General features: G+C 47.1%; 1 protein-coding gene across 4 annotated transcripts in view; it reads left to right on the top strand.

Annotated features, from left to right (window-relative positions):
- Positions 1–25,802, top strand: part of AKNA (AT-hook transcription factor) — a 442,732-nt gene that overhangs the window by 360,603 nt on the left and 56,327 nt on the right. For all 4 annotated transcript variants that reach the window (XM_069609684.1, XM_069609685.1, XM_069609686.1 and 1 more), the window contains exon 17: positions 19,088–19,243. In XM_069609684.1, coding sequence (XP_069465785.1) covers positions 19,088–19,243 — 156 coding nt within the window. The remainder of the gene's footprint in view (positions 1–19,087; positions 19,244–25,802) is intronic.

Below are 25,802 nucleotides of genomic sequence, written 5' to 3' on the forward strand. Positions count from 1 at the left end.
CTTCTGGCACTGCCTGAGACTCCTTGCAAGATAAAACCTCACATTCCCCATACCTCTGATTCGGGCACTGTCTGAGACTCCCTGCAGAATAAGACCTCACATTCCCAGGATCCCTGCTCCTGGCACTGCCTGAGACTCCCTGCAGGATAAGACCTCACATTCCCCATACCTCTGATTCTGGCACTCTCTGAGACTCCCTGCAGAATAAGACCTCACATTCTCAGGATCCCTGCTTCTGGCACTGCCTGAGACTCCCTGCAGGATAAGACCTCACATTCCCAAGACCCCTGCTTTTGACATTGTCTGAGACTCCCTGTAGGATAAGACCTCACACTCCCAGGACCCCTGCTTCTGGCACTGCCTGAGACACCCTGCAGGATAGGACCTCACATTCCCAGGACCCCTGCTTTTGGCACTGCCTGAGACTCCCTGCAGGATAAGACCTCACACTCCCAGGACTCCTGCTTCTGGCACTGTCTGACACTCTTCCTGCCGAGAAATGCAATAATTGTGCTAAAAAGTTCAAAATCATCACTACAGGTGCAGAAATGGGATGAACACCCCTCCCTTTGCACCAGCTAGTCCATTTGGCCCAAGCCACGTCGTAGCTCCTTCTCGTGGATGGAGCCCAGGATTCTGCGATGAGCTGAGCAGCCTGAGACGAAATGCCTGGCAACACCCAGCGTCACCTGATATCCTGCACGCGATGAGCGGGAGTGTCCCCCTCACTCTCAGAGGATGATACGACCCAGCTGGGTCCGTGAGCAGGTGCTCTCCTTCTGGGAGTATCCTCGGATAATCCACTGCCAGTTCCATAAGAGTCGGGAACCACACTTGCGACTTCCAGCCCGGTACTACTAATAGCAACTCTGCTTTCTCCCTCCGACACTTCGCTAGAACTCTGCTCAGCATCATGAATGGGGGAAAAGCGTAGTGCGGGCCTCTGCTCCATTCTTGCAGAAACGCATCTGTCCCTCGAGCTCCCGGGTCCAGCCTCCAGCTGAAATATTCTGCTGTTTGGGCGTTCAACCGGGATGTAAAGAGGTCTATGCATAGCGGCCCCCATCTCTCGGTCGTCCTCCGAAACACTGCTGGATCCAGCCTCCAATCGCAGGAATCTGTGTGGTAACATGAGTTCCAGTCCGCTATTACGTTCAGCGTTCCGGGAAGGTACTCCGCTGTGACTGACGTCTCTGACTGCAGGCAGAAGTGCCAAAAGTCCTTTGCTAGCTCGGCCAGCATTCTGGATTTGGTGCCGCCTAGATGGTTTATGTATCGTACCGCCGATATGTTGTCCAATTTTAATAGGACACACAATCTCATCTTCCCCTTTGCAAAGGCTCTGATCGCAAAAGATCCTGCTAGTAACTCTAAGCAATTTATGTGTAATCAGAGTTCCTCTTCGCTCCATTTCCCCCCTGTCAGCAGGTCTCCGCACCTTGCACCCCAGCCCAGTCGGCTGGCGTCTGATTCTATAATCAGATCCGGTCTGTCTCCGAAAATGACACGCCCATTCCAGGCGTCCATATTCTTTAACCACCATTCCAGTTCTGTCTTGGATTCCTGATCCAACAGCACCGATTGATGGTATCTCAGGCCTTGCTGCAGATGCCTTATCTTCAATCTCTGCAATGCTCGATAATGTAATGGTCCTGGAAATATGGCTTGAATGGAAGCTGCTAACAGCCCCACAATCCTTGCTAGAGTTCGGAGGGACACTACCTGTCGTTGCAGGTACCCTCTCATTTCCCTCTTGATGTTGCGAATCTTCCGAGCCGGAAGTTCGAGTGTTGCTTTCCTGGTATCCAGGATCAAGCCCAGAAAGTCCAGCCTTTGCGCTGGATCGGTGTCTGACTTCTCTACGTTTACTAAAAATCCTAGGGATGATAGCAGGTCCTGGACCCATCATGTCTGGTACCTGAGGGTCTCTCGGTCAAAAGCAGTAGATTGTCTAGATAAATGATCAATCTTATTCCTTTCTCTCTTATCGCTGCTGCTATCGGCTTCATTACCTTGGTAAAGGCCCATGGCACTGAAGCAAGCCCGAAGGGCATAGTCTTGAACCTCCAGAGCTGTTCTTTCCAGGGAAAAGCTAGGAAAGTCCTGAAATCTTCTACTATTGGGATCGTTAGGTAGGCATCCTTCAGATCCAGTCTCGTCAACCAATCGTTCTCTCTGAGCTAGTCTCGGAGTTGATGGATGCCCTCCATCTTGAAATGCCGGTAAACTATCCAACTGTTCAGCTCCTTTAAGTTTATCAATGGACGCACTTTCTCTTTTCTGTGCACCAGAAACATATTGCTTATATTGCTTATAAATTTGGGGTCTGTTGGGCACCTCTCTATGGAGTTCTTCGCCGCTAGCAGGGCTAGCTCTTGGTCTAGAAGCTTCTGCTCTGCACGCTCTAAGCGCTGTTGGTGAGGCCTGTGCTCTTGCATGGGTGGCTGTACGAACTCTAGGCGCATACCCCGAACTGTTTGCAACACCAAGGCATCGCTGGAAAGCGCGCGCCAGTTTCTCAAGAACCTGCCAGTTCTCCCCCCCACTGGGGGATAATGCGCTGCTCTCACCTTGAGTGAAGCCTTGTCCACGGCCAGATCCTCTTCCTCTGCCCTCTTGAGAAACGAGAAGAAGGAGTTCTGTTGCCTATTCTCCCAGTATTGCGCCCTGTGATTCTGGGGTCTTCTTCCAACCTGGTTGCGACCAGTCGAACGACCCCTGTGACAACTGGTCCCTCCAAAAACTCGGTTGAGAAAAATCTTCTGGATGGAGGCCGGGGGCTTCTAAAGGGATATGCAGTTCCTAACAAAATGGCCCATTTCTTTGCTGAAGGTCTCTCCGAAGAGGAGTCCTTGAGCTGCCTCTCTGGCCTCGTATGAGGCTAGGTCACTGAGCTTCACGTCAATTTTCAATAATAGACCTCTCCAGCGTTCCGAGGCGATGGCGCAGTTAGCATTGCCTAAAAGGCATTCTGCTCTCTGCGCCCAGCCTGAAAGGGCGTCGGGGTCCACTTCTTCTTCCGTATCTCTGGCCCTCTCCGCCAGGTCCATGATTTTCGCCAGTGGTCCGGCCAGGTCAAGTACTTTCTCTTGGCAACTCCTCCAGATCTATCAATACCTTTACGTGGGTCCTTGCTTGTTTTCTAAACGAAAGTCAGCATTTTGGGGTCTAGTTCTGGCGTCTCAGCCACTTTCCCTGGGAGTTCCGGTCTCGGGCATTCCGCTCGAAGTCTCTGACGAACCTCTTTGTCCAGAGCTTTTCTTAACCTCTTGGTCATATACTGCCCCACTCTCTGCGAGGGCTGCCAGTCTGAGGATCTCGGATTCCGGATGCTGTCCGGATCAAACATATCATCCTCCGCCTCCTCGAGGTGCTTCTCTTTGCAGATTCTCTTTTGCTCCACTGGGTTTGATCTCCTCCTCCTCCCTTGATTCCTCTTCATCTTGAGAGTGAGGTTCACCTTCTTCCAGCTCCTCTTCCGAGCCTGCATTCTCTTCTCCATCTCCTTCCTCCCCTGGAGTGGGGGTCGTGAGGTCTGGCACAGTCTGACGTCGCAAATATGCTTCACGGAGCTTTGCAAAAGCGTTGATGACCTCCAGGGCCTTATCTTTTGCCCCATCCGAAGGGCCCTGGGGGTCGAGAGGGGCTTTCCTCTTTCGGGCCTTAGTACTCCCCATTGACCCTGATTCAAAGGGTTCTGTGGGCGTGCGCTCTTTCCGTCCGGCATTGTCTATGGGCTGGTTTAGCATAGCCTCTAGGGACTCCAGCCTATCTTGTAGGGGTTTAACCCCTAGAGCCACTGCATCTATAAGTGAACTCCCCAGCACCTACTTGAAGCTGGCAGCAAGGTCTGACGGCTGCTCCTCTTCACTCCACTCAAAATCCGACATTATGGGAGTGTGCTGTGTGCCTGATGTACCTGTGAGGGTGTCACTGCACGCTCTTTCACTATAGGTGCTTTGGATTTTTCAATCGCTAAATCCTTTTCTTTTATATTATTTATTATTATTTTGTTCTTTTCTTTTTATATATATGATGTGGCTGCCCAGACTTGGAACAGTACCTACATGAGCCTGGTATGGGCGTTCTTCGAATTGTCCTCACTGCCTGTGAGGAGCGCTGTGTGCAAACTCAGCCAAAAGCTTTGCTCGCTACGCAAGGCTGCAGTTCCTTCCACAGCTGTCCGCTGCTATTATCTGCGCTCCTAAGCGCGTGTACTGCCTCGAGCTTCTACGCTCGGAATTCGATCCAATATAACTTAATTGCTACCGCGTAGCTTCTTGGTAATTCACCACCGGGCCCGGATTCTTGCTTGTGCTCCGCTCCTCGTCGCAGGAATAACTGCGAATGTGGAACCAAACACGCGATCCGGCCCCGCCCCTGCAAAGGTGGGGGCCGCAGGCCCACAGCGTACTAGAGCGCTGCTGGCTCCGCCTCCCCGAGGGAGGGGGCTGCAATCTGGCGCTCGAAGACTCCGCTGCCTCGCATCCGCGGCAGAGGGGCTGGGGTCTCTACCTCCGTTCGGCTCCACGGAGCTGCCACAAACCTCCTCGATCACGGGCAATCCACCCCTGGGGTGCCGTGAATACGGCACAGGGCGGCCGTGTCGAGGAGGAAACACGCTTGCACAAACAAACTCTCGCTGCGGGCTAAAACGTAAAGTCGCTTGCTGTCAATGAATGCCACGCACCTCCCATCAATGGGTTAGAGATCAAAGCTCCGAAGAGCAATAAAATCAATATGCATCCTTGCGCTAAAGTCCCTGCGCCTGCAGATGAGATATGTTTAATCACTCTATCCTAACTCTACATGCTGAAACTATTACATTTCCGCATTCAGTAGGAGGATAAACAGAAATGTTCTTATCTGCTTGAAGAGCAGTAAAAGAAGAGGAGGAGCTCAGGGACAGGAAGTGGTCATAGCTGAGCATGGACAGAGGTGGACTACAGAGACTATGGGGATTGTAGTTCAAAGAAAGAAAAGTCTGTTCAGACTGTATTCAGTGTTTTTGTTATGGTTTTATGAGTTTGTTGAAACTGCTGAAGAGTAGTAAATTAAAGAAGTTGAAGCATAATACTCGCCTCCAGTCTTGTCATAGAATGAACATGTATGCACAACAGAGCCGGTTTAGCCCAATGTTGAAAGCTGACATTTCTTTGATACTTCTAACTTTACAATAAACTAGTCAGCTATTTTGATTGATCATGTGTGCTGATATTTCATGACACAGCAACGTATACAATGACCGTCTTTGACAAGTTTATACATATAGATATGTGGTTCACACTTTTCACTTTTGATTGTTTTATAAATACCCTTGATACTGGGGTTGCGTTTGGGGTTCTCTCTTGATCAGACTGTCTGACACTCGCCGCAGGAGAAGACCTCACACTCCCAGGTTTCTGTGCTTTTGGCACTGTCTGATAGCCCCTGCAGGATAAGATTAGATCTTGTAATTCCTCTGATTTTGCAACTGTTTGAAAATCCCTGCGTGATACGACCTCCCATTCCCTGGCTTCTTTGCTTCTGGCACTCCCTGAGACTGCATGCAGTACTGGGCCTCACATTCCTAGATGTTCCTGCCACTGCCTGAGACTCTTTAAGTATTTTAAGTTCAAAATGGCCTGCACTACACTTAGCACTAATTTTAAGCTCAGAAGAAAGGGAGGAGGTGAATTTAATTCCCAGGTTTTTAACGGAATCAGCTGTGGTTGGGAGAGTGCCCAAAGAGGGTGTCCAAAACTAGGGGGATCAGAGTGACCGTGGCGTCGGTGGTCCAATCACCAGGATTTTTGTCTTGTCTCCATTCAGTTTCAGCCAGTTATTGTTCATCTATTCACCGATATCCGCCAAACAGCCCCTCAAGCCAGTGGCAGCTCCCTCTCTATTGCTGTCACTATCTGAGACACACACTATATTATGATGGTCTTACATTCTAGAATTTGTTCTTGTAATTCAAGGGTTGCAAGTTGCTCTTTCCGGCTGATGAAGCCATGTTTCTTTCCAGGCGCTTGGTAGGTCCTCCGGGTGAAGAGAGACCTCCAACCTCTCTTGGCCAGGTGGATTATTGAGCAGGTAGGGTCTTGGCAGAGGGTGGACATCGGATTTTCATAGAAAAGGGGCATGCATGGCTCCCGCCTTCTCTCAGGAGCAGCAGGACCACGAAACCTGAAGTATCCTAAGGGAAAAGGTAGAACCAGGAATGAGGCAGAACTCAGGTAGGTAGAAAGGGAGGGGATTATAAAGTAGGAGAAATGCCCAGCAATGCCCTCAGGGAGCCCAAATTACAACAGGTGACATTACTCCTAGATAACCCTGGTGACAGGTCAGTCATCTGTCACTCACTGATCCACCAACTCTCAAAGCTGAAACCTTCAATCTCTGTATATATATATATATATATCACACACTCCAACATTGCTTGTAAAGCAGGACACCACATAACCTACCGTAACCACTGAGAAAAGTGGCTTTAGTCAGTGGAGGGAGGACCCTTAATATGACTCTGGTGCCATTGCCAGCCACCAAAGGCCCCGAATAAGGGGGCTATAGCTAGTAATATCATGGGCAATTGGCATAGAACAGAGGCAGCTCGTGATATTAATCGTGGGAGATGGGGGGGGTGGGGGTGGAGGCAGACCAGGACACATCCAAGGAGCATTGCAGGCAGCGAGCACAACATATGGACTATCCCCACTGAAGATGGGGAGCCTCCCAGATCATTGAACCCAGGTTGAGAAGAGGAGTGACCTTGACAAGGAAATGGGGCATTGTTTTTTGGGTGAGAGGGGCCAGAGGCTCTGGGGGAGTGAAGCAGGCAGGGACAAAGCCACTTCCAGTTAACGCTGACTAGGGGTAACAACAGGAAGGTACAGAGATTATGAGCTATACCACCAGTTAAGGCCGACCATCCAGTCAGCTGGAACGACTGAAGTCCTGATTGTGGGTACAAATGGTGTTTGTGTTTCAGTGAGTGGAGGTCCTCGTGTTTGGGACGTTTTGAGCCGGGAGAAGAGATATGCATGCACTAGACAGGTGTAGCCCTGTTTCACCACCGTGGTTTAAGCAAGAGCACGCACCTCTCACCCCGAACCAGAACCAGTCCATATGAGGACCCCAGGCGCCCCTGAATATAGAGGGGGCGCTGCACCTCAAAATAACATTGCTGATAACAGGAGATGGGCTACACCCTGAGTTTTAAGATCACTAAGAGACACAGATACCAGAGTGAATTTTATAGGGATCGCAATGGGGACCTCCTGGTAAAGGCACCAACTGTCTGGGGACCTGCTATGACAACTCACCCTTCCCTGGAGGGGTCACAGGGACCATTAGGGTGAGCCTGATGCAACACAACCCAACTCAAGTACCACCCACATGGAGGGTAAGGCTAGATGATGGCCTCTGTGGGTGGTCCCATCTCCTAGGCGGCCTCAAGCAGGTCGCCACCCTATCCCAAGACCTCACACCAGGGGACTCTCTGCTACCCCGTTATCTAATTAGCATTCTCTTAAACACTTAGGGCCTCATTACGACCCAGGTGGTAAGTTACCGCCTGGGCCGTGACTTTACCACCATGGCGTAAACTATGTTTACGCCATGGTGGTTGGCGGACTTACCGCCCCATTCCGAGTTTTGCGGGGCGATAAGTCCCCAATCCCCATTTACCCTTCCCCATTCCCATTTTTGCCCCATAGGGCATAATGGGAGTGGGGAAGGCGTTAATTACGCCACCGTAAATTACGGTGGCGTAATTAACTCCATGGTCCCTTAGCGCCATGGATTTTAACACCTGCTAAAAGCAGGTGTTAAATCCGCCATGGCGCTAAGGGACCTCGTACTCAGGCGGTAAGGGTCGGCGCTGTTTACGGCGCCGTAAACCCCTTACCACCTGAGTTGTAATGAGGCCCTTAATATCCTACCCCTACTTAACTCTCAACCCTACTTAGCATTCCCTTTAACACATACCCCAAACTCTACGCTTCCCCCACGTCACATGCTACTTAACACTTAATAAATATATACATACAACTGCACATACATATATATTTACATACAACATTTAACACACATAAAACACTATCGGCCTCATTACGACCCAGGCGGTAAGTTACCACCTGGGTCGTACCCTTACCACCATGGTGTAAACTACGTTTACACCATGGTGGATGGCGGATTTACCGCCCCATTCCAAGGCGAGTGGGGCGGTAAATCCCCATTTCCCATTTTACCCTTCCCCATTCCCATTTTTGCCCCATAGGGCATAATGGGAGTGGGGAAGGCACTAATTACGCCACCGTAAATTACGGTGGCGTAATTAGCACCATGGTCCCTTAGCGCCATGGATTTTAACGCCTGCAAAAAGCAGGCGTTAAACTCACCATGGCGCAAAGGGACCTCGGAATCAGGCGTTAAGGGTCAGCGCCGTTTACGGCGCCGTTAACCCCTTAACGCCTGATTCGTAATGAGGCCCTATGTCACAATGGGATGACTGCTGCAGCCAGTCACCCCCTTCACAGTACCTTTGTGGTCTGTCCTTTGAAGCACTGGCTCTCTGCTGGCTGGTGCAGGGCTGAAGTGTAGGGCTGGTGTCAGGCTGGCTGGTTTTGGCTGATCCTGGTGACAAGGCTGGGTGGTGGCTGGCTTGGGCCTATCCCCTACGGATGATGGCTGGGGTCTGGCCCCTCTTTTTTCTTCAGGGTGGCCCTGTCCACCACATGGGGCTACCCGCACTCACCACCCAGCCCACGTACTGTAAAAGTCCTGTGCTGCCCCCTGCGGGAGTACGCCCATAGCCACAAGCACCCTGTGGCCCTTTAGGCATCTTCAGGGTGGGCACCACTGGCAGGGGGGCCCACAAACCCACACCCACCCGCACTCACTGCTGCTACTGCGGCCTTTTACGATGTTATGGGTGGGCTCTGTTGGCTGGGGACCCCTCCACATTCACTGCTGCACCCGTTCCAGGTTTTGGAATCTTCGGGGTAACCCCGTTAGAGTGGTGGCCGCTCCCATCACTTCATGGCCTGCGCTGCCATCTTGGAATCAGGCGGCATCCATGGTGTCATGGGGAAGCCGCCATGATCACTGCCACACCTGCAGCAATTGTAGAGTCAGGTGGCATCCCCATGATAACAGGGAATGCCACCTGGGATCACTGATGTGGCCTTCTTCAGGCCCACCCTCTCAGCAATGCGCCTTTAGAGACAGGGAACGGACCTATGTCTTCACCCAGGCTACTCAACTGGGCGTCCAGGGGCTTTCCGTAACCCAGGTCACTCAATGGAGCAGCCTGGGACATCCTCCTCCTCTTCACCCGGGTTTGCTGGCGAGGCCAACCCGGGAAATAATCTTTACCAATCCACCCTACTGGGTAGTGCTGGCTCTGCTGCTCTCCGCTCTTCACCTTCCGGGCTGTGCCTAGTGTACGATGGCTGGAAGGACTTTTCTGAAGGGCCACCTCACATGCCATCAGGCGGGCCATAGGGGGCATGGCCAAGCATCCTAACCTGGGCCTCCCCACACACATGGTACGGGCCGGGCCATTCTTCTGTGGCCCAAGCAGCACCTGGCATACTGCCTGGGCCCTGGAGTCCTCTAGGTCTTTCCATTCTGGCCCGACCCTGTGGTGGCCAAGCTGCCCTTGACATAATCAGCTTGGGCCCCCTTGGATAATGTCAGTTGTTATATTCTGTTCAGGAAGTGGCCAATACTCTGTTGCTCATCCTTACCGACCATCTACTTTCATTTCAAGATTCAAAGAAATAGTCTTCGACTTTAACTTTTACAAGTCACTGCTTGAGCATCTGTATTACCCGCTGTGGAAGGAAGCTTCACGCAAAATCAAGTGAATCTGACTAACACTGTGCATCACTTTGAATATCCATTTATCCGCACGCACTCTCACGCTCCTTCCGAAAATCAATGTGAGTTCATGTAATGTTACCCACGGGCACTTTCACGCTCCTTCCGAACTGCGAAGAGAGTTCAGATGTTTGTACATGTTACCACATCTTGTGCAGCGAGGTTCTTTCCTTTAATTGTCTCGGTATCGCATGCATCAATTCTGGACCACGACGAGCATCATTTGTTTTGCGAAGGTGTGCGCTAACAATGCTGAGCTGTTAGCACTTGCGCTCCCTCTAGCTTCTGTCTCACAGATTTAAGAAAGGTTTTCAAACACTTAAGTTACCAATTACATTAAACTTTTGGTTGCTAAATACACAGTTCTAATGCTCACTTAGAGTCCTTTTTTTTCTTTTTCAAAGTCTTGTCGCCAACGTTAGAAATAAGTAACACAATCTCCCACCATTTCTCTCCAGCACTTCTCTTGCAGGAAATCGATTTACTTTTTATTCTTGCCCTAAACTGGCTGGCCTTCCTCAGCCAGTACCAAAAACTATGACCTGCTTTCTCAAGGTCTTAGTATGAAAAGCAGCTAAGAATGTTCTCCAACATTCCACATTCATCCATTTGAGAACTCTTGAGCCAATCACTGCCTAAAACCTCCTTCATTATCTTGTAAAGGGATTCCCTGATTCGCGTGAAGGCTACAGTTAAGGAAAATACTGCTTATGACATCATACATCATTCATCACTCCAGACAGTCTCTAACTCCCCATTTTCCCACTTAATGCTCTGCTCTCCCCCTGCAAGCCTCTCTTCTAAGACCTGGCTTGTCTGGATCCCTTCGGTTGAAACTCACCAAACGATGTGCATGAACATCAGTTGCAAATTACATTGACCGCTCCTCCGGGCCATACCCCTTTTAGTCTGAGATATTGCAATCTATTCCGAAAAAACCTGGAATGTAAGATGGCCTGCACCTATTTATAGGAGCAGGTAACTTTCCGACCTCATCCCCTCCTGACAGGGTTTTAGCAGACTCTGATGAAATGTCAGCTGTATCTTAACTAGGGGGAAGCTCCAGTTTAACGGTTACAGAGCCTATAACCTTTACTATGACAAAAGGACCAATGAATCGGTCACTGAATTTATTCTTCCCTTTCAGTCTTATATTCTTATTGGCAAGCCACACTAAATCACCAGCTTGATAGTTTGGAGCTTGACATTAAGCACTATCTGCACATTTCTTGTCATTTATTTTACTCTGCTACAATGACTTTGCCACCCTTTGCAAGCTCTCTTCCGTGGATTCAAGCCTCGTTCCTACATCCGGAACCTGTATTTCCACCAAGTCCATGTCACGAAGAATTCTGGGATGATAACCTCGATTACAGAAGAAAGGGGATATTGAAATAGAATCAATAGCAGAAGTATTTTAACAAATCTCTGCCAACAAGATCAATCCTACCCAACTGCCCCCTGCTCATAAATAACAGTGAAGATATTTCTCCAGCTCCTGATTTACCCTTTTCATTTGCCCATTAGTTTCTGGGAGATAAAAAGTGGCCGAATTGATTTCTATTCCCGAAGCCTTACAGAAGGCATTCCAAAATTTGGAGACAAACTGTGTACCGCTGTCTGACATTATCTCTGTAGGAAGACCATGCAAACGTGCCACATTTTGAATAAATGCTTGTTCTAAATTAACAGATGTAACCTGGCCTTTGATTGGAATGAAATGCCCAGCTTTAGTTAACATATCCACCACTATTAGAATAGCAGAAGCACCCTTGTCAAATAGGAGATCTACTCTGAAATCCATAGACACTGTGTACTATGGTCTGGAAGGAATGGAACATGGTGTCAATAGAACTGCCTGTCTTCTATTCTCAAATTTGGAGCAGGCAAACATTTCACAATTTTTTACAAGGTTAAAAATATCTGTACGCATATGCTCCCACTAAATATATCACCTCACTAGGTCTAAAGTCTTCCTATAACCAGGATGCCCTCCTAGTGGTGACTCATGATATTCCTTTAAATCTTCCTCTCTCAGTCTGGCCGTGGGAAGAGGTTATCTTGAATCTAGCAAAGGAAGACCCTCTTTAATTTGTCTGGTAGTATCTCTTCCAAACCAATTTTGCATCTGTTCGGGAGAGATTTCTTTACAAATTTCAATCCGTAAAGTTATTTTGGAATCTCTATGCTTCCCACCATAAGGTTCCTTGCAGGAATCAGCGTTTCTGACTGATCATGACGTAACCTTTCACTACCAGATTGGCATTGAGATAAAGCGTCTGCCTTACCATTCAATCACCCTGGTTTGAAGGTAATCACAAATTTTAATTCAGCAAAAAATAAGCACCAACGCAATTGTTGCAGTGTCAAGGTGTTCACTGATCAGGGAAACATAAAATTCCTGTGGTCAGTAAGCAGCGTGATATGTTTTGCTCCCAGTAAATAATGTTTCCATGGCTGAAAGGCAGATATAATGGCAAGAAGCCAATGCTCCAGATTTGTATAATTCTGTTCTGCAGCTGAAAATTTCTTGGAGTAAAAAGCCACAGGATGCAGTTGACTGGTTGACGGGTGTGGCTGAGACAACATGGCTCCCATGGCAACAATTGAAGGATTTGCCTCTACGAAAAATGGTTGACCTGTATTCGGATGTAGAAGTATCGGTCCAGTAGTAAAATGTTCCTTTAAGCGTTGAAGCATTCCATCTGCCTCTGCCATCCACTCAAACCTTACTCTCTTCTTCAAAAGCCTAGTCATGGGGTTGACTAAGAGAGAAAACTCTTGGATAAACCTTCGCTAGAAATTGGAAAATCCCCCAAAACTCTCTAAATCCTTTACTCTTGAAAGTGATGGCCAATCTCGAATTACCCTAACCTTTTTCAAGTCCATCTCCACACCTATAGGAGAGATTACAAACTCCAAAAATTCCACCTCCTTAGCGTGGAACGGACTCTTTCCCAATTTGGCATAAAGATGATGATCGCAACACTTCTGCAGAACAATTTACATGTTGTTGACGTTGTATTAAATCTGAGAAAAAACCATATGTCGTTGATGTAAACCACCAGAAATACATCTGAAACCTCCCTAAGCACTTAATTTAAGAAGAATTGGAAAGCCACCGGGCGTTACATAATCCAAACAGCATGAGCAGGTTTTCAAATTAACCAAATTTGGTCCAGAATGCTGTTTTCCATTCATCTCCTTCCCGAATCCGAATCATATGGTATGCTCCTCTTAGATCAAACTATGTGAAATTGGTGACATCCTGAATTCTATTCAACATGAAATCAAAGGTATGGGATACCTATTCTTCACTGTCACCCTGTTCAAGGCTCTGTAATTTATCTTTTCCTCCAAGTATTAATTTTCCTTTTCCGTTAAAGCATAAGTTCGACTGCATCGAATAGGGGCTCCAGGTTACAATTCTATTTTGCAATTGTATGGACGATGAGCAATTTTGTCTCCTTTTTGTCAAAAATCTCTCAAAAATCTTTATAGCATTCAGGTAGTTCTCTGACCGCACTACCAATCGAGTGTTCTATTGATACCCACACTGCTAGGCGCAAACCACATCTCTGTTGAGGATCCTTTACATCTGATTCCAGTGTTCTTTTCTGCAAGCATATCTCTTGCCAAATTCCGGACTTAAATTCAAATGTGAGTCTTCCCCTGTGGATACTTGGATTATGCAAAGTCAGCCAAGGCATTCCTAAAATCATTTTTTAGTTGAGGTGCATCATTGAATTCAAAAACTATTTCTTCCCAGTGAAAGCCTTCAGTCACCACTCCTAAAACTTCTATTTCATGAGAAATTAGTCCTGACGACAACTCGGTCCCATCTACAACCTCCCCTGTTCTTTCTCTGCCACTCTCCTTACTCTTATTTCACATTGGAAGTCCCAAAGACCTTTCAAACCCCCAACCCCAAAAATTCCCAGTGGCTCCCGAATGAATTACACAATGACCCCCACATCTTAACTTTCCACCCCAAAACAAGGATACATTGAGGGTAATGTGAGGAACTTCTGCTTGAATGGTGTTTTTGCGACCTGTTGCAATCGTCCCAGAGAAGGTTGAAACCTTTTTGGAGTACTGCGGCAGTTGCTGAAGTAGACCCACAATATAAACATAAATTATTCTTTCTTCTGTTTTACTTTTCCTCTTTAGTTAGTGGCTCCCGAGCTTTGGTCAATACACTTACTGGTCTATTCTCCTTATAAACACATATTCCCCTTGGTCTCTCTGTTCTTACCCAAGGTCTGCCTTCTGAAATTCCCTGTCTTCATTTGGTCCTCCTTTCTCCTTGTCTAATGTCCAACTGCAACACAAAAGTAGTCCATTCCTCACAAGAGTTTGGTTTGTCCACCACAGCCAAAGGGTCCTTTAACTCCTTCCTCAACCATTGATAAAATAATGAAGCTCTCTTCTCTTCAGGCCATGCACACTCTAAAACTAACGCTTGAAACTGAGTTATGTACAACCCTAGACCCCTGCTTCAGCTCCAATAACTCACCATCTGCGCTCTGAGCTACTAACATTCGATGGAACATTTTACTGAATTCAGATTTAAACTGAATAAAATCTTGTAAAACTACACCCATCTGAGAGACCAATGGAATAGACCAAGCAGTCGCATCCCCTGTTAGATGAGATAAGACAAAAGCCACCTTATCAGCCGCTGAAGGGAAGACTTCTGGTCTACATAAACTCACATTGAGTCACATTTTTTTTAAACTTCCTGGGATCCCTTCCAAAATGCTCTGGAGGAGCCAAAGGTATAGTGTAATGATGCACTCCTGTAGATGAACAATGACCTTTGTCAATGTCTTCCCTAACACGCCTTTTACTGATTCCAATTTGCGTTACTGGCTCAGGGGGTTCTAAATTCTCCCTTAATGCTGCTTCCACTCCATCGGGTTGTCTGGGTATTTCCCCAACCCTAACACTCAAACATTCTACCCACTCACAGAGTTCCTGCATTTTTTTCCAAGAAGCACTTAACTCTTCCCTCATTTCCTGTAACAACCTTTCCAGAGAACCCATGGAAATCCCTCGCCCCACTCCATGTCAACTCAGGCAGGACGTCAACATGGGCCTTTCATCTTGTCAGGTCCAAGTCGTCCAATCATGTGGGAGTTGCCTGTTCCATAACATCCTCCCTAAGAACCCACATACAATTAACCTATCCACAGTTGCACCCTAGGTCTCAAGAAGGGAAAGGGGAGGTGGATGACATAATAAAAGAACAATTCTGCCAGCTACTGACCCTCCTCCTACCTTCTGACCGCTCTAGCTGGAATCGACAAAAGGTCATATAATAGGATTAATACTTGAACTGAATATGCCTACTAATTTCTGCTATTACAGCCTGAACTTCCTACCATACCTGTTCTAGTCTTTGCTTCAGCTAAGAGACTTTAACTTGGGAAGACATGCAACATCAAGCGAATCCAACTAACACTGCGCACCACTTTGAATATCCATTCATCCTTCCAAAATGCAATGTGTGTTCATGTAATGTTACCCGCGCACCCTCTCATGCTCCCTCCGAACTGCAAAGAGAGTTCAGGCGTTAATACACATCAAGGCGTCATGCGCAGCAAGGTCTTTTCCATTAACTGGGCCTCATTACAAGTAGGGCGGTAAGGGTTAACGGTCACCGGTAACGAGACCGGTTCCGATAAATGCTTACCGCCCTACTACGAGTTCCCTTTGCGGGTCCTTCCGACCCGCAAAGGGACTTTAGAGCTAATAACGGTACCGTAATTTATGGTACCGTTATTAGCAGGGCTCAAATGGGAATGGGGAAGGGCCCTGGTGAATGAGGAATTACCGGTCCCGCCAACCTTGGAATGGACCGGTAATTGCTCCATTCACCAGGGCGGAATCGGAACGATTTTGGAGGCAGCCATGCCACAAATAGCGGCGTGGTTACCTCCAAACTCGGAATGAGGCCCACTGTCTCGGTTCGCACGCTTCAATTCTGTACAGCAAATGCCGAGTTGTTAGCACTCACACTCCCTCTAGCTTCTGTCTCACAGGTTTAAGAAAGGTTTTCACACATTTAAGTAAGTTACTGAATACATTAAACGTTTGGTTGCTAAATACACAGTTCTGATGCTCACATAGAGTCCTTTTCTTTCTTTTCAAAGTCTTGCTGCTCCTGGGTGGGGCGGGGGGCGTTCAAGGCAGAGACCCTCCAACCCCGGGTAAGTCTCTCTCCCCTTTGGATTATTTTCTCTCCCCTGCCCAGCCCATTTACAGACAGGGGAGCTTTATTCTATTGTTCCTTTCTTCTTTTTAAACATTCCATCCAGCCCTTTATTGGGCTCGATAGTTTAGTCCAAAACAAACACAGGTCACACATAAATAACTAAACACACACTATACATGTATTAGTATGCTTTATTACCCTGGTGCCAACGTCTTTATTCCTAGGATCCCTTAGGGGACAAGCATGTACCCCTCTAGCCAGGCAATGATCTACACAGCGCTCTGGTTGTCTGATATTCTAAAAACCCCATCCTCTTCAAGCCTACTAATGGCCTCTGAGCTTATGGTACCTTCTCTGGTGCCATTCAATCAGAGATGTGCCAAATAGTGGTAGTCCCATCCCCTCACAGGCTTCTAGTCTTGTTTCCATTCCACCCTGTGAGAAACCAGAAGGTGTCTCACCCTGTAGTGCCCGGCGATCTGTCATCCAGGTGGGGGCAGACCAGTGCGGGAGGATCACCTGGATGGGGGGGTCTTCGGGGAGTGGGAGTGGGACACCGGATGGTGAGACGCGGTATCCCCCTCCTTATAACACCTTTACCCCATCCTTCCAAGTAGGATAATTAGGAAGTCCAACCCCCCACAGCCCGCAACCCACTTTACATCACAAAAACGTTCTCACGGACAGCCGGCTATGAGAGAAAACAGACTAACACCTGAACCGTATACCTGACGTTTCCCAATACAATGGTCAGACAAGGTCAGGCAATTACTGACCATCACACACACCTGACTTCCATTAAGCTTCCCCACATGGATAAAAGGCGGAGCACGAGAGCACACTCTGAGCAAGGCAAAGCACACAAGGAAACAGAAGTTCCAAGATGACAGTTTAACAAGAGGAGAAAGATGGCGAAACAGAAGGGGATTGCAAGGAGGGAAGTTCCCTTGACCTTTTCGTCAAGGAACCGTTGCTTTCATGAGCCCTCCAGATTGGAAATCGTAAGACCAGGAAAATAGGCGGAGGAATCCTGCATTCTGTGTCAGAGATACCCAGGGCTCTCCCAGCATCCAGAATCAAGGCGGGGAAAATTACCTGCTGTGGTACTGTCCTTGGCTCCAAGAACAAAGCAGCATCCGTGAAATCAACACAACTCGTGAGTTGGGGAGATCGCTACAAGACCAGTCTGTGTTGAAGCCAAGGTTGTAAGTGGCAACATTGTATGGTGATTGCTGGAATGAACATGGTTTGAAATACGCGTGATGAAAGATGCAAGTGAAGTTGAACTGCTGATGAGTGATTGAACTTTGAAACGAAGATACAATACCTTTGACAGAGTGGTTCGGCATCATATGGGTGCTCGATAGAAGGTCCCTCTAAGGTATCTAGCTGAAAAGTGAAAGCGTTGTAGAGAATTCTGAATCGAAGTGGTCCTGCGGCGAGTCAAGCAAAACCCCACTCATAGTCGAAAGTCTTCGATGTTGATACAGTAAAGAACATTTGTGGCAAAGTTGATCAAGTTGGTCCAAGCCCGGCAGAGGGAGATCAATTGAAAGCTTTATTTTAAAGTGGGCCTGAGCCCGATGGAGGGGGATCCGCGGTGAAGAGAAAATCACCCATGAATGTGTATGTGTGAAATCCTAAAAAGGTGGGTCTGAGCCCAGAAGAGGGGCACCCGGATGAACAGAAAATAACCAGAGAATTTGTACGTGTGAAACCCTAAGGAGAAAGGAACTTTGTTGTTTGTCATATTGCATCAGGCCCTCTGGAACAGAGACTTTGAATGGCAAAGAGACCTTGGCACAGATGGCCGTGATGTTGAAGTTTTGTACTGCACCCTCATGCCACAGAAGCCAGAGTGTGCACCAAGCTCGAGTGTGCCGCCGTGCCCCGTGCTGAAAACATGGGGAAGGGAAGCCAACGGTGTGATTATCCTGACATACAATTTCTTGAACACTTTTCTTTTGCAGAACATTGGTTCCCACAATATTTGTATTTAGAAGAAAGGATTGGCAATAGGTTTATTAGTATAGGCCCTTTTATTTTGACAAGGCAACACTAGGGCTGTGTTATTATTATTTGATGATCATAGCTTGCTCCCATCTTTAGATTTAGGTTTAGATAGACATTTTTCAAACCCATTTGAAGTTCAATAAACACCCTTGAACTGTGATCACTTGTGTCTGTCTTACTGTTTGATACCATGCCTTCCTTACAACCCCTTGTCACGTCAGTCTTTATTTAGCATCCAAAGCTGAAGTATATAGGGAGTTGAAATTGAGTTTTGCATGCTTGCCTGAATTTACCACCTGAAGGGCAACACAGAGTCCTATATGGTGTACCGTTCAGTCGAGGCATTGTGGGAAGCATGTTTTATTTCATAGGGATGGCTACGGATGTATTAGTGCCTATGGCGGTGTGGTCACAATGTTATTGTTTTTGGTGAATTCTAGATGGTCCATTATTAAATGAAGCCTTTCACATCAGAAGCGCCATTTGAGTGAGTGCAGTATTGTCCAGCCCAGCATGCACAGAAGTCTTGTGCCTTTAATCACATAAGGTAACACATGGGGTGTTTTCTGCCTGGAAAGCGTTAGCAGTGCTGAGGCAGCCTCTTGGCTTGACTTTCTTCAATATCAGTAGACAGAATACAAGCACATTCCATATCTGACAAACATGGCTGCCAGGGTTGAGTGAATACTAAAAGCATCATCTTTTACAACCAAGGATCTGTGCCTCTGGTTCTGGGCATTGTCCTTGCTCATGGTGCTTGGGTGGTTCTGTTGCTTTTTTTGACCTATTCCTCTCCTCCTCTGTGCCATTTGTTCCACATGCCTTTCTCTCTCTGGGATGTATGTATCTTTCACGGTTTCCACTCTTTCTTAACTTTTCCTTCCTTTTTCTCTTTTTATATACTTTTTATATTTCTCTCACATTCCCACTTTTCCCCTTGACCAGATCCCTATTTAACCCACATACTTCTCTTTTTTCATTCTTACAATGCAGCAAGGCCATCCATGCCCTACAGGATGAGGTCTCGCGGTTGAGACAGAGGCTTGAAGAAACCCTGCAGAGACCGCTAAGTACTCCAAAGGAGACACTCTGGAACAATGCCCAGGCGGCAGGAGATTCCACCCGCTCCTGGACTCCCTCACTCTTTGGGTAAGTGAATGGGGGGAGTTTCTTAGAGGTCACACTCTGATCTGGCCTTCAGGCCCCTTGCAGTGTAACACCGCCAGAGATAAATGTCCCAGTAATTGGACCTTAGTTTGAAGGATTGAACAACATTTGTATTTTGCAGTATTCAGTACCTCATGTTTTCAGAATGCTATGCAACCCCCAGAGAAGATAACAGAAGCAATGTAACAAGGACCAGGAATAATATCCCTTCCTGTTGAGGCTGTAATGTATCCTGCAGGTTAATTGGTCTTTTTATGAGAACCCGGACAGCCTCCAATTCAGGCATGATTACAATGGAATCTATGTAGAACACAATAAGGCTCACAGAACCCCTTTTTGATATAATATGTCTTTCCTAATGCTACGCACCCGCAACAAAATCTATATCAGGTGTGCTGATATGAACCCACCACACAGAAGATGGTACTTCTGCGCCAACATGTAACAGCTGCACTAAGATGGTGGAGGTGTCTTCCAGGAAACCACTCAGCCATCATATTGGATTTACTGGAACTGGAATTCCATTGGCTAGGGATACAATTTATAAATCTCACTAAAGGTGTAGCTCCCTGATAATCGTTGGATTCCACCTATACCCCTGCAAGAGTAAGCTGCCTTGCTTGTGGCAACCTTGCCGAGCTGAATATTGGTTTCCAAGTCTGGATGAGCCATGCTCCTGACCACCTCAGGGGAGGATGAGGCACCCTCCACAGCTGTGTGGGAGTCTGCCCAACCTCTGAAGTCTCTGCTTGGGCCTCTGAAGTTGGGGGAATTCTGTGGCCATATTTGATATCAGGCCCTCCTGAATGCATTGTGTTCTCTCCCTTTCCCAAGCCATCTTTGCCGAAACTCAATGGTTGCCCAAAGCTGTTAGGACAAATTTAGTTAGGGGATTCTCTCTGTCGGATTATGCCCCATGCCTGTGATGGTACTGCCAGAGGGCACATTGGGAGTTGTCATTTTGATAAACTTGAGGATGGCATTGCAGTAACTATGGGAACAGGAAGCCCCTATTTGTAGCATGATTCTGATTCCACCAAGGACCTCTGATAAAGGTATTGAGCAGTGCATATAGAAGTGAGAGGGAGCGATTGCATTTTTTATGATGAAGGGACATTCTCCCTAATATTTTTTACATTTTAAAGTTCTTAAAGAAAGCTACTGGAACAAGGGTATTTTCTCCCAGAGTTTTATCTCTTAATTGTTTACAGGTGAATTGAAAGGGGGTTGTTGGGGCAGGAGGGGGAGGCATAATTGGCAATTTTGCTTGTGTCATCAAAATACTGCTTACCTCCAACTCCCACATTTCACCTCCCTCTCTGTCTTTTATTCACCACCCATTTATTTCCCATATGGCAATTTTCTTACTCCCCTCTCCCTTTATTCCCATCCTATTCCCATCCTATGCTCCTATTTCTCTCTGTCACTGGTTCTCTCCCCTGCTCCTTGTTAGGAAAGAATTGGTGTGGTCACACTAGGTGAGACCACACAACACCTATCTGCTTGGTATTAAATAAGTCACCTTTTGGTATAGGTCTGTCCTACACAAGTTGGTAGTGTGACTGAGTATCCAGGCCTATCTCAAGAGTGATAAAAGTGAGCTGTAGAGCTGTAGCAATGGAATTCGTCAATACAAATAACCAAGTAACACTTACACTCAAGGTTCAGTTATAAATAATACTTTATTTGCTTAGCATCCAGTTTTAAATAAGCATTCTTTAAAAAGGCAATTTTTGTAACAATGTAAATATACTTGAATAAATAATTTTCAGCATCAGAACAAGTTAGTGGGTAATCTTTGGATATGCTTCATACACAATTCCTACTCCGTGAGGTGATTTCAATCACGACGACAGTAATGGCATTTATGTTATGTTATGTTATGTGTCTGCTTGTAACGTGCCGGTAGCCCGCAGGCATCAGGGCGCGGGGATACCAAGAAAGTTCAAATGCACATAGTACTCTTCTCTGAAAACTATGATTGGATGCTAGCGGGAGAGTCGGCTCTATTAATCGGAACAAAAAAGTTTTGAGCAATTTCCTGAACCTCTGGTAGTTCACTTCTTGCCGTAAAACCATCAGCATATTGTTCCAGTAAATTACTGCTTTCACCGGGAAGGATTTTCCTTGCCCAGGAGCACACTTGGCACAGGGTAGATTCAAGGTGCCCCTGTCGGCTGATCTTAAACATCTTCCGGGTCTATAAAAGGAGAAATGTGTTTTAAAATAGCTTGGGCCTCACCATATAAGCATCTGTGGATTATTGTCATAGCTTTAAAGTTAACTCTGTCCTCCACTCTTAGCCAATGGAGTCCTCTTCTCCCTGTTGATACATGTTCTCTGTTTTTAATATTATTGACTATGCGACTGCATCATTTTGTATGACTTGGCACTTTTGCATTTCCCTTTTTGTGGCACCTAGCAGTAGTGCGTTGCCGCAGTCGAGACGCGACAAAATGATAGCTCTAGCGATTGTCATGGCGTTAGCTTTGTTAATGTAGGGTCTTATCGCTCTCAAGAGGCGCAATAATAAGCGTTATTTTTCTACAGGTAGCCTACCTGTACCTCAGATCCCACAGAGGCTTCCACCATCATCCCGAGAGGTTTGACATGCAGCATCACTGGGATGATAGCGTCTTTGATGGTAAAAGTCTTATATTCCATCCCTACTTGGCAGATTCTGAGGTTGCAGAAAGGATAGGTTTCAGGAAGGGAAAAGGTTAAACAGGTTCTCAGCATATATGAGGACACTTACATCTTCCAATTAAATCTAGACAAGCCTTTCCCAACAATAACAGTCTAAACCAGTTTACCACCTATGAGGGACAAACAATATCAAAGTTAATGGGCTACAGGTGTCTGCAGGGAGCCAGGACAGCCAAAGTCAATTTGTAAATGCCTATGGAGTTGAGGCACCTCTTAGATAAAAAGTCTTGCACAAAGTTAGAGAGATTGTGGAAATCACTTGTAGGGTCACAAGCTGTTAAGCATGTGCAAAGAGAGTTGGAATCAACTCTAAAAGTAAGCTAATGTGATTCCCAACTGAGAAAAGCACAGCTAAAAGACAGTGAGGTAAGTACCCCATGTCTAAACGGTACCTCTGGTTTTAAGAAGAGTTGTCCAGCTGGATTCTGTCTTGCTACAGCGGTGCAGACCTCATATTCCTGAGCCTCAGTCGTGGGGACAAGAGGGAGGACATCTGGAGGGCTCCTGCTGTGGTAGTTCAGAGGTTGTCCGCAGCTATGGGCTCGTTTCAGTTCAGCAGCACTTTGCAGTTTCAGTGCTTAGTAAACAGCTGTGTCACGGATCTCAGATACCGGTTGGGCTTCCTTTACTCCTTGGGTCCTGCACTCTGTCGAGGGGACTCGAACTCTGGTCGTCCTGCTTCTGGAGGGTCCTTAGGAGACTCCTGGAGCTTCTGGACAGATTTCAGATGTTGCACTCGACTACGGATTTCTCAACCCCTGGCACTCGGTTCTTGCAGCAGCGAAGAAGTACAGCCAGTCAGGGAAATTGGTCCAGTGGAATCTGTGTTGGGGTTAGTTGGTCCCACTAACCCAAGGGAAGAAGTTGTCCCTTCCGGAGCTTCTCTGTCGAATTGAAAAAGGAGTTTCAGCACAGCAGCAGGGCTTCACCGGGCAATTCAAAGGTCCAGGTGGATGCAGCAAGCTTCGTTCAGTTTCTTTGTTGGGTGTTTCTCCCAGTGGTCGACTCTGCCTCTAGTCCCAAAACCCTCGACTTTTAAGCAGGTTTCTCACATTCATGCACAGCCTAGGTTGTCAATCACACAGCAGGGAGGACAGCCAGCCAGCCTAACAGGACTGGTTGCATTCAGGCACTCTTAGAGACAAAGGACAGGGGATTTCCGGTAACCTCCCTCACATCCTGCCTTTCCAGACACACTAAGCCATAGGCGGCCTTCAGGGCTGAAGCCCGCCAAAGGCAAAATGAACAAAGAGCTATAACATGACTCAACGCACAAATTAAAACCCAAGAAAGACCTCAAAAACAGAAAATGTCAAAAAAAAGAAGCCTGGGGCCATTTTGATGAAATGGCCACCCATGGGTGCTCTACTGCAGCTGAGGATTCAGACTGTGATAGAAAAGCACATTAGTAGGAAAACTAAACCACTGCCACCAGCCATTTAAAGTAGTGAGGGTAACATATCAAATGTTACATGAGAATGTAGGATAAGGGACTACTAGGTAACCCCCCAGCACTCCACATAAGATGGGGTGTGCTGGACCTACAAAGAGCAAAGGTAAGTAAAGTCAATTTCACTTCATTGTTCTTGGAAACTGTAGCACACACAGAAAATGTATTTTAACCTTAAGAGAAATATAAAGGATTTCTCTGTGACACTGCACTGAAAGTGCTGTCTGTCACCATACAAATGTAGATGCCTATGGAGCTTGCCAGATGCCAAAAACAGTGGAAACACATACTCCAAATCAGGTCAAAACACACGAGAGAGTGAGAGAAATGTCTCACTCACTCCAGGGTTAAAATTTAAAAGTCCTAAAGTCCAGTAAAAGAGCAGCCCTCCCCACCCCCCCCCCCCCGACTAAGGGACAGGAGGATTTAATCCACCCCTGGATGAATCTCCTATTCCAGTCAATCATACTTTCTGGAGAGACCATCAGCATTTTGGTGATTACACCCTGACCTGTGTTCTATGGTAAAGTCAAACTGATGAAGGCTGATTGACTACCTCAACATTTTTGGATTCTCCCCCTCAACTAGATTAATCATCTCAAGGGTTGGTGGTCGGTCTGAATAATGAAAGTAGACTCATACAAGTATGGCCTAAACTGCTTCAGAGACCACACTATGACAAAACATACATGTTCTATAGTTGCCCACCTTGTGTCATGGTCCTTCACTTTCCTACAGATGAAGCAAATAGGGTGTTCCCTGCCTTTCTGATCCAGTTTGCTTAAACCTGCACCCATCCCTGTGTTAGAAGCATCTGTTTGTACAATGAAGGATTGGTTGTAGTCAGCAACTCTCAGGACTGCAGCTCGACAAAGGGCTTTCTTCAGTCCTTCAAAAGCCTTAGTGCACTCCTCATTTCACCTGACCTTCTTGTGGAATTTGGGTGAGGAGATCACATTCAAGGGAGAAGCTATGGTCCCATTATACTCTATGACGTTGCTGTAGTACCCAGTGAGGCCTAGGAAGGCTCTCACTTGAGTCTGAGTAGAAGGGCTGGCCCAGTCTTGTACAGCTTGTACCTGGCAAGGCAATGGCCTTATTTCACCTCCTCCTACCTCATGTCCAAGGTAGACCACTTTAATCTGACCAATTTGACATTTGCTAGCCTTAATGGTCAGATGGGCCTGTTCCGGAGCCTGCAAAACATACCCTAGGCGGTGAAGATGCTCTTGCCAAGTGTGGCTGAACACTGCAATGTCGTCCAAGTATGCCATGCAGAAGTCCTCTAACCCATTCAGAACTTGATTCACCATCCTCTAGAATGTAGCAAGTGCATTCTTGAGTCCAAAAGGCATAACCTGAATCTGGTATAAGCCTCCTGGGGTGGAAAAGGCAGTTTTCATCTTGGCATGGTTTGTCAGAGCTATTTGCCAATATCCTGGGTTGGGTTAAATGTACTGAGGAACTTGGCTGAACCAAGTTTGTCTACCAGTTCATCTGCCCTGGGTAAAGGATGGGCATCATTTGTGGTGACTGCATTAAGAGCGCTATAGTCCAGACAGAATCTCAACTCTTTAGTTCCTGCTTTTGGCACTAGTACAACTGGACTAGCCCATGGACTTGTAGATGGCTCAATAATGCCAAGATCAAGTATCTTCATGGCCTCTTCCTTTATGTGAGTTCTGACATAATCTGACATTCTGTAACTCGAGCTTTTGACAGGGAGACTGTCACCAGGGAGAATACCATGCTGGCCCCAAGGGGTCAACCGTGGTGTCAGTGAAAACAGGGAGACAAACTGATTCAACAGAGCCTTGCACTCCTCCTGTTGTTGCAGACTCAAATATGAAGAGAGTTTCACTCCTTCAATTGTCTCATCTGAAGGTTGCCCCCTGAGGAGATCAGGTAGAGGCTCACTCACCTCTTCATCTTCATCAGGTGCTAAGAGCAAAGCTCCGCGTTCGGGTCTGGAATCAAGCCTTCAGACGGTTAGTGTGATAGACCCTAGGGGTCTCCTTGGGGTTGCCCAAGTCCACTAAGTATTTGTCCTCTCCAAGTTTGCCTACAATCTTGAAGGGTCCAATCCACTTGTCCTGTAAGGCCCTCTGCCTTGTAGGTACCATAACCAATACAAGCTGGTCTGGTGTAAACTCCACCATGTTGGCCTTCTGGTCATGCCAATGCTAGACCAGAGCCTGACCTGCTTTCAGGTTTTCTGAAGCTTCTGTCATCATCAGTGCCATCCTCTTCCCGAGGCCCAGTACATTGTCAGTGACTCTCACTGGCTGTAGGGCAGGAGCACTCTCCAACCCTTCCTTGATCAGGGCCAAAGGGCCTCTGACTGGATGACCATAAAGTTCAAAAGGGCTAAAACCAACCCCTGCT

Source organism: Ambystoma mexicanum, chromosome 8, assembly GCF_040938575.1.
Source record: "Ambystoma mexicanum isolate Mex_15411 chromosome 8, UKY_AmexF1_1, whole genome shotgun sequence".
Taxonomy (NCBI): Eukaryota; Metazoa; Chordata; class Amphibia; order Caudata; family Ambystomatidae; genus Ambystoma; species Ambystoma mexicanum.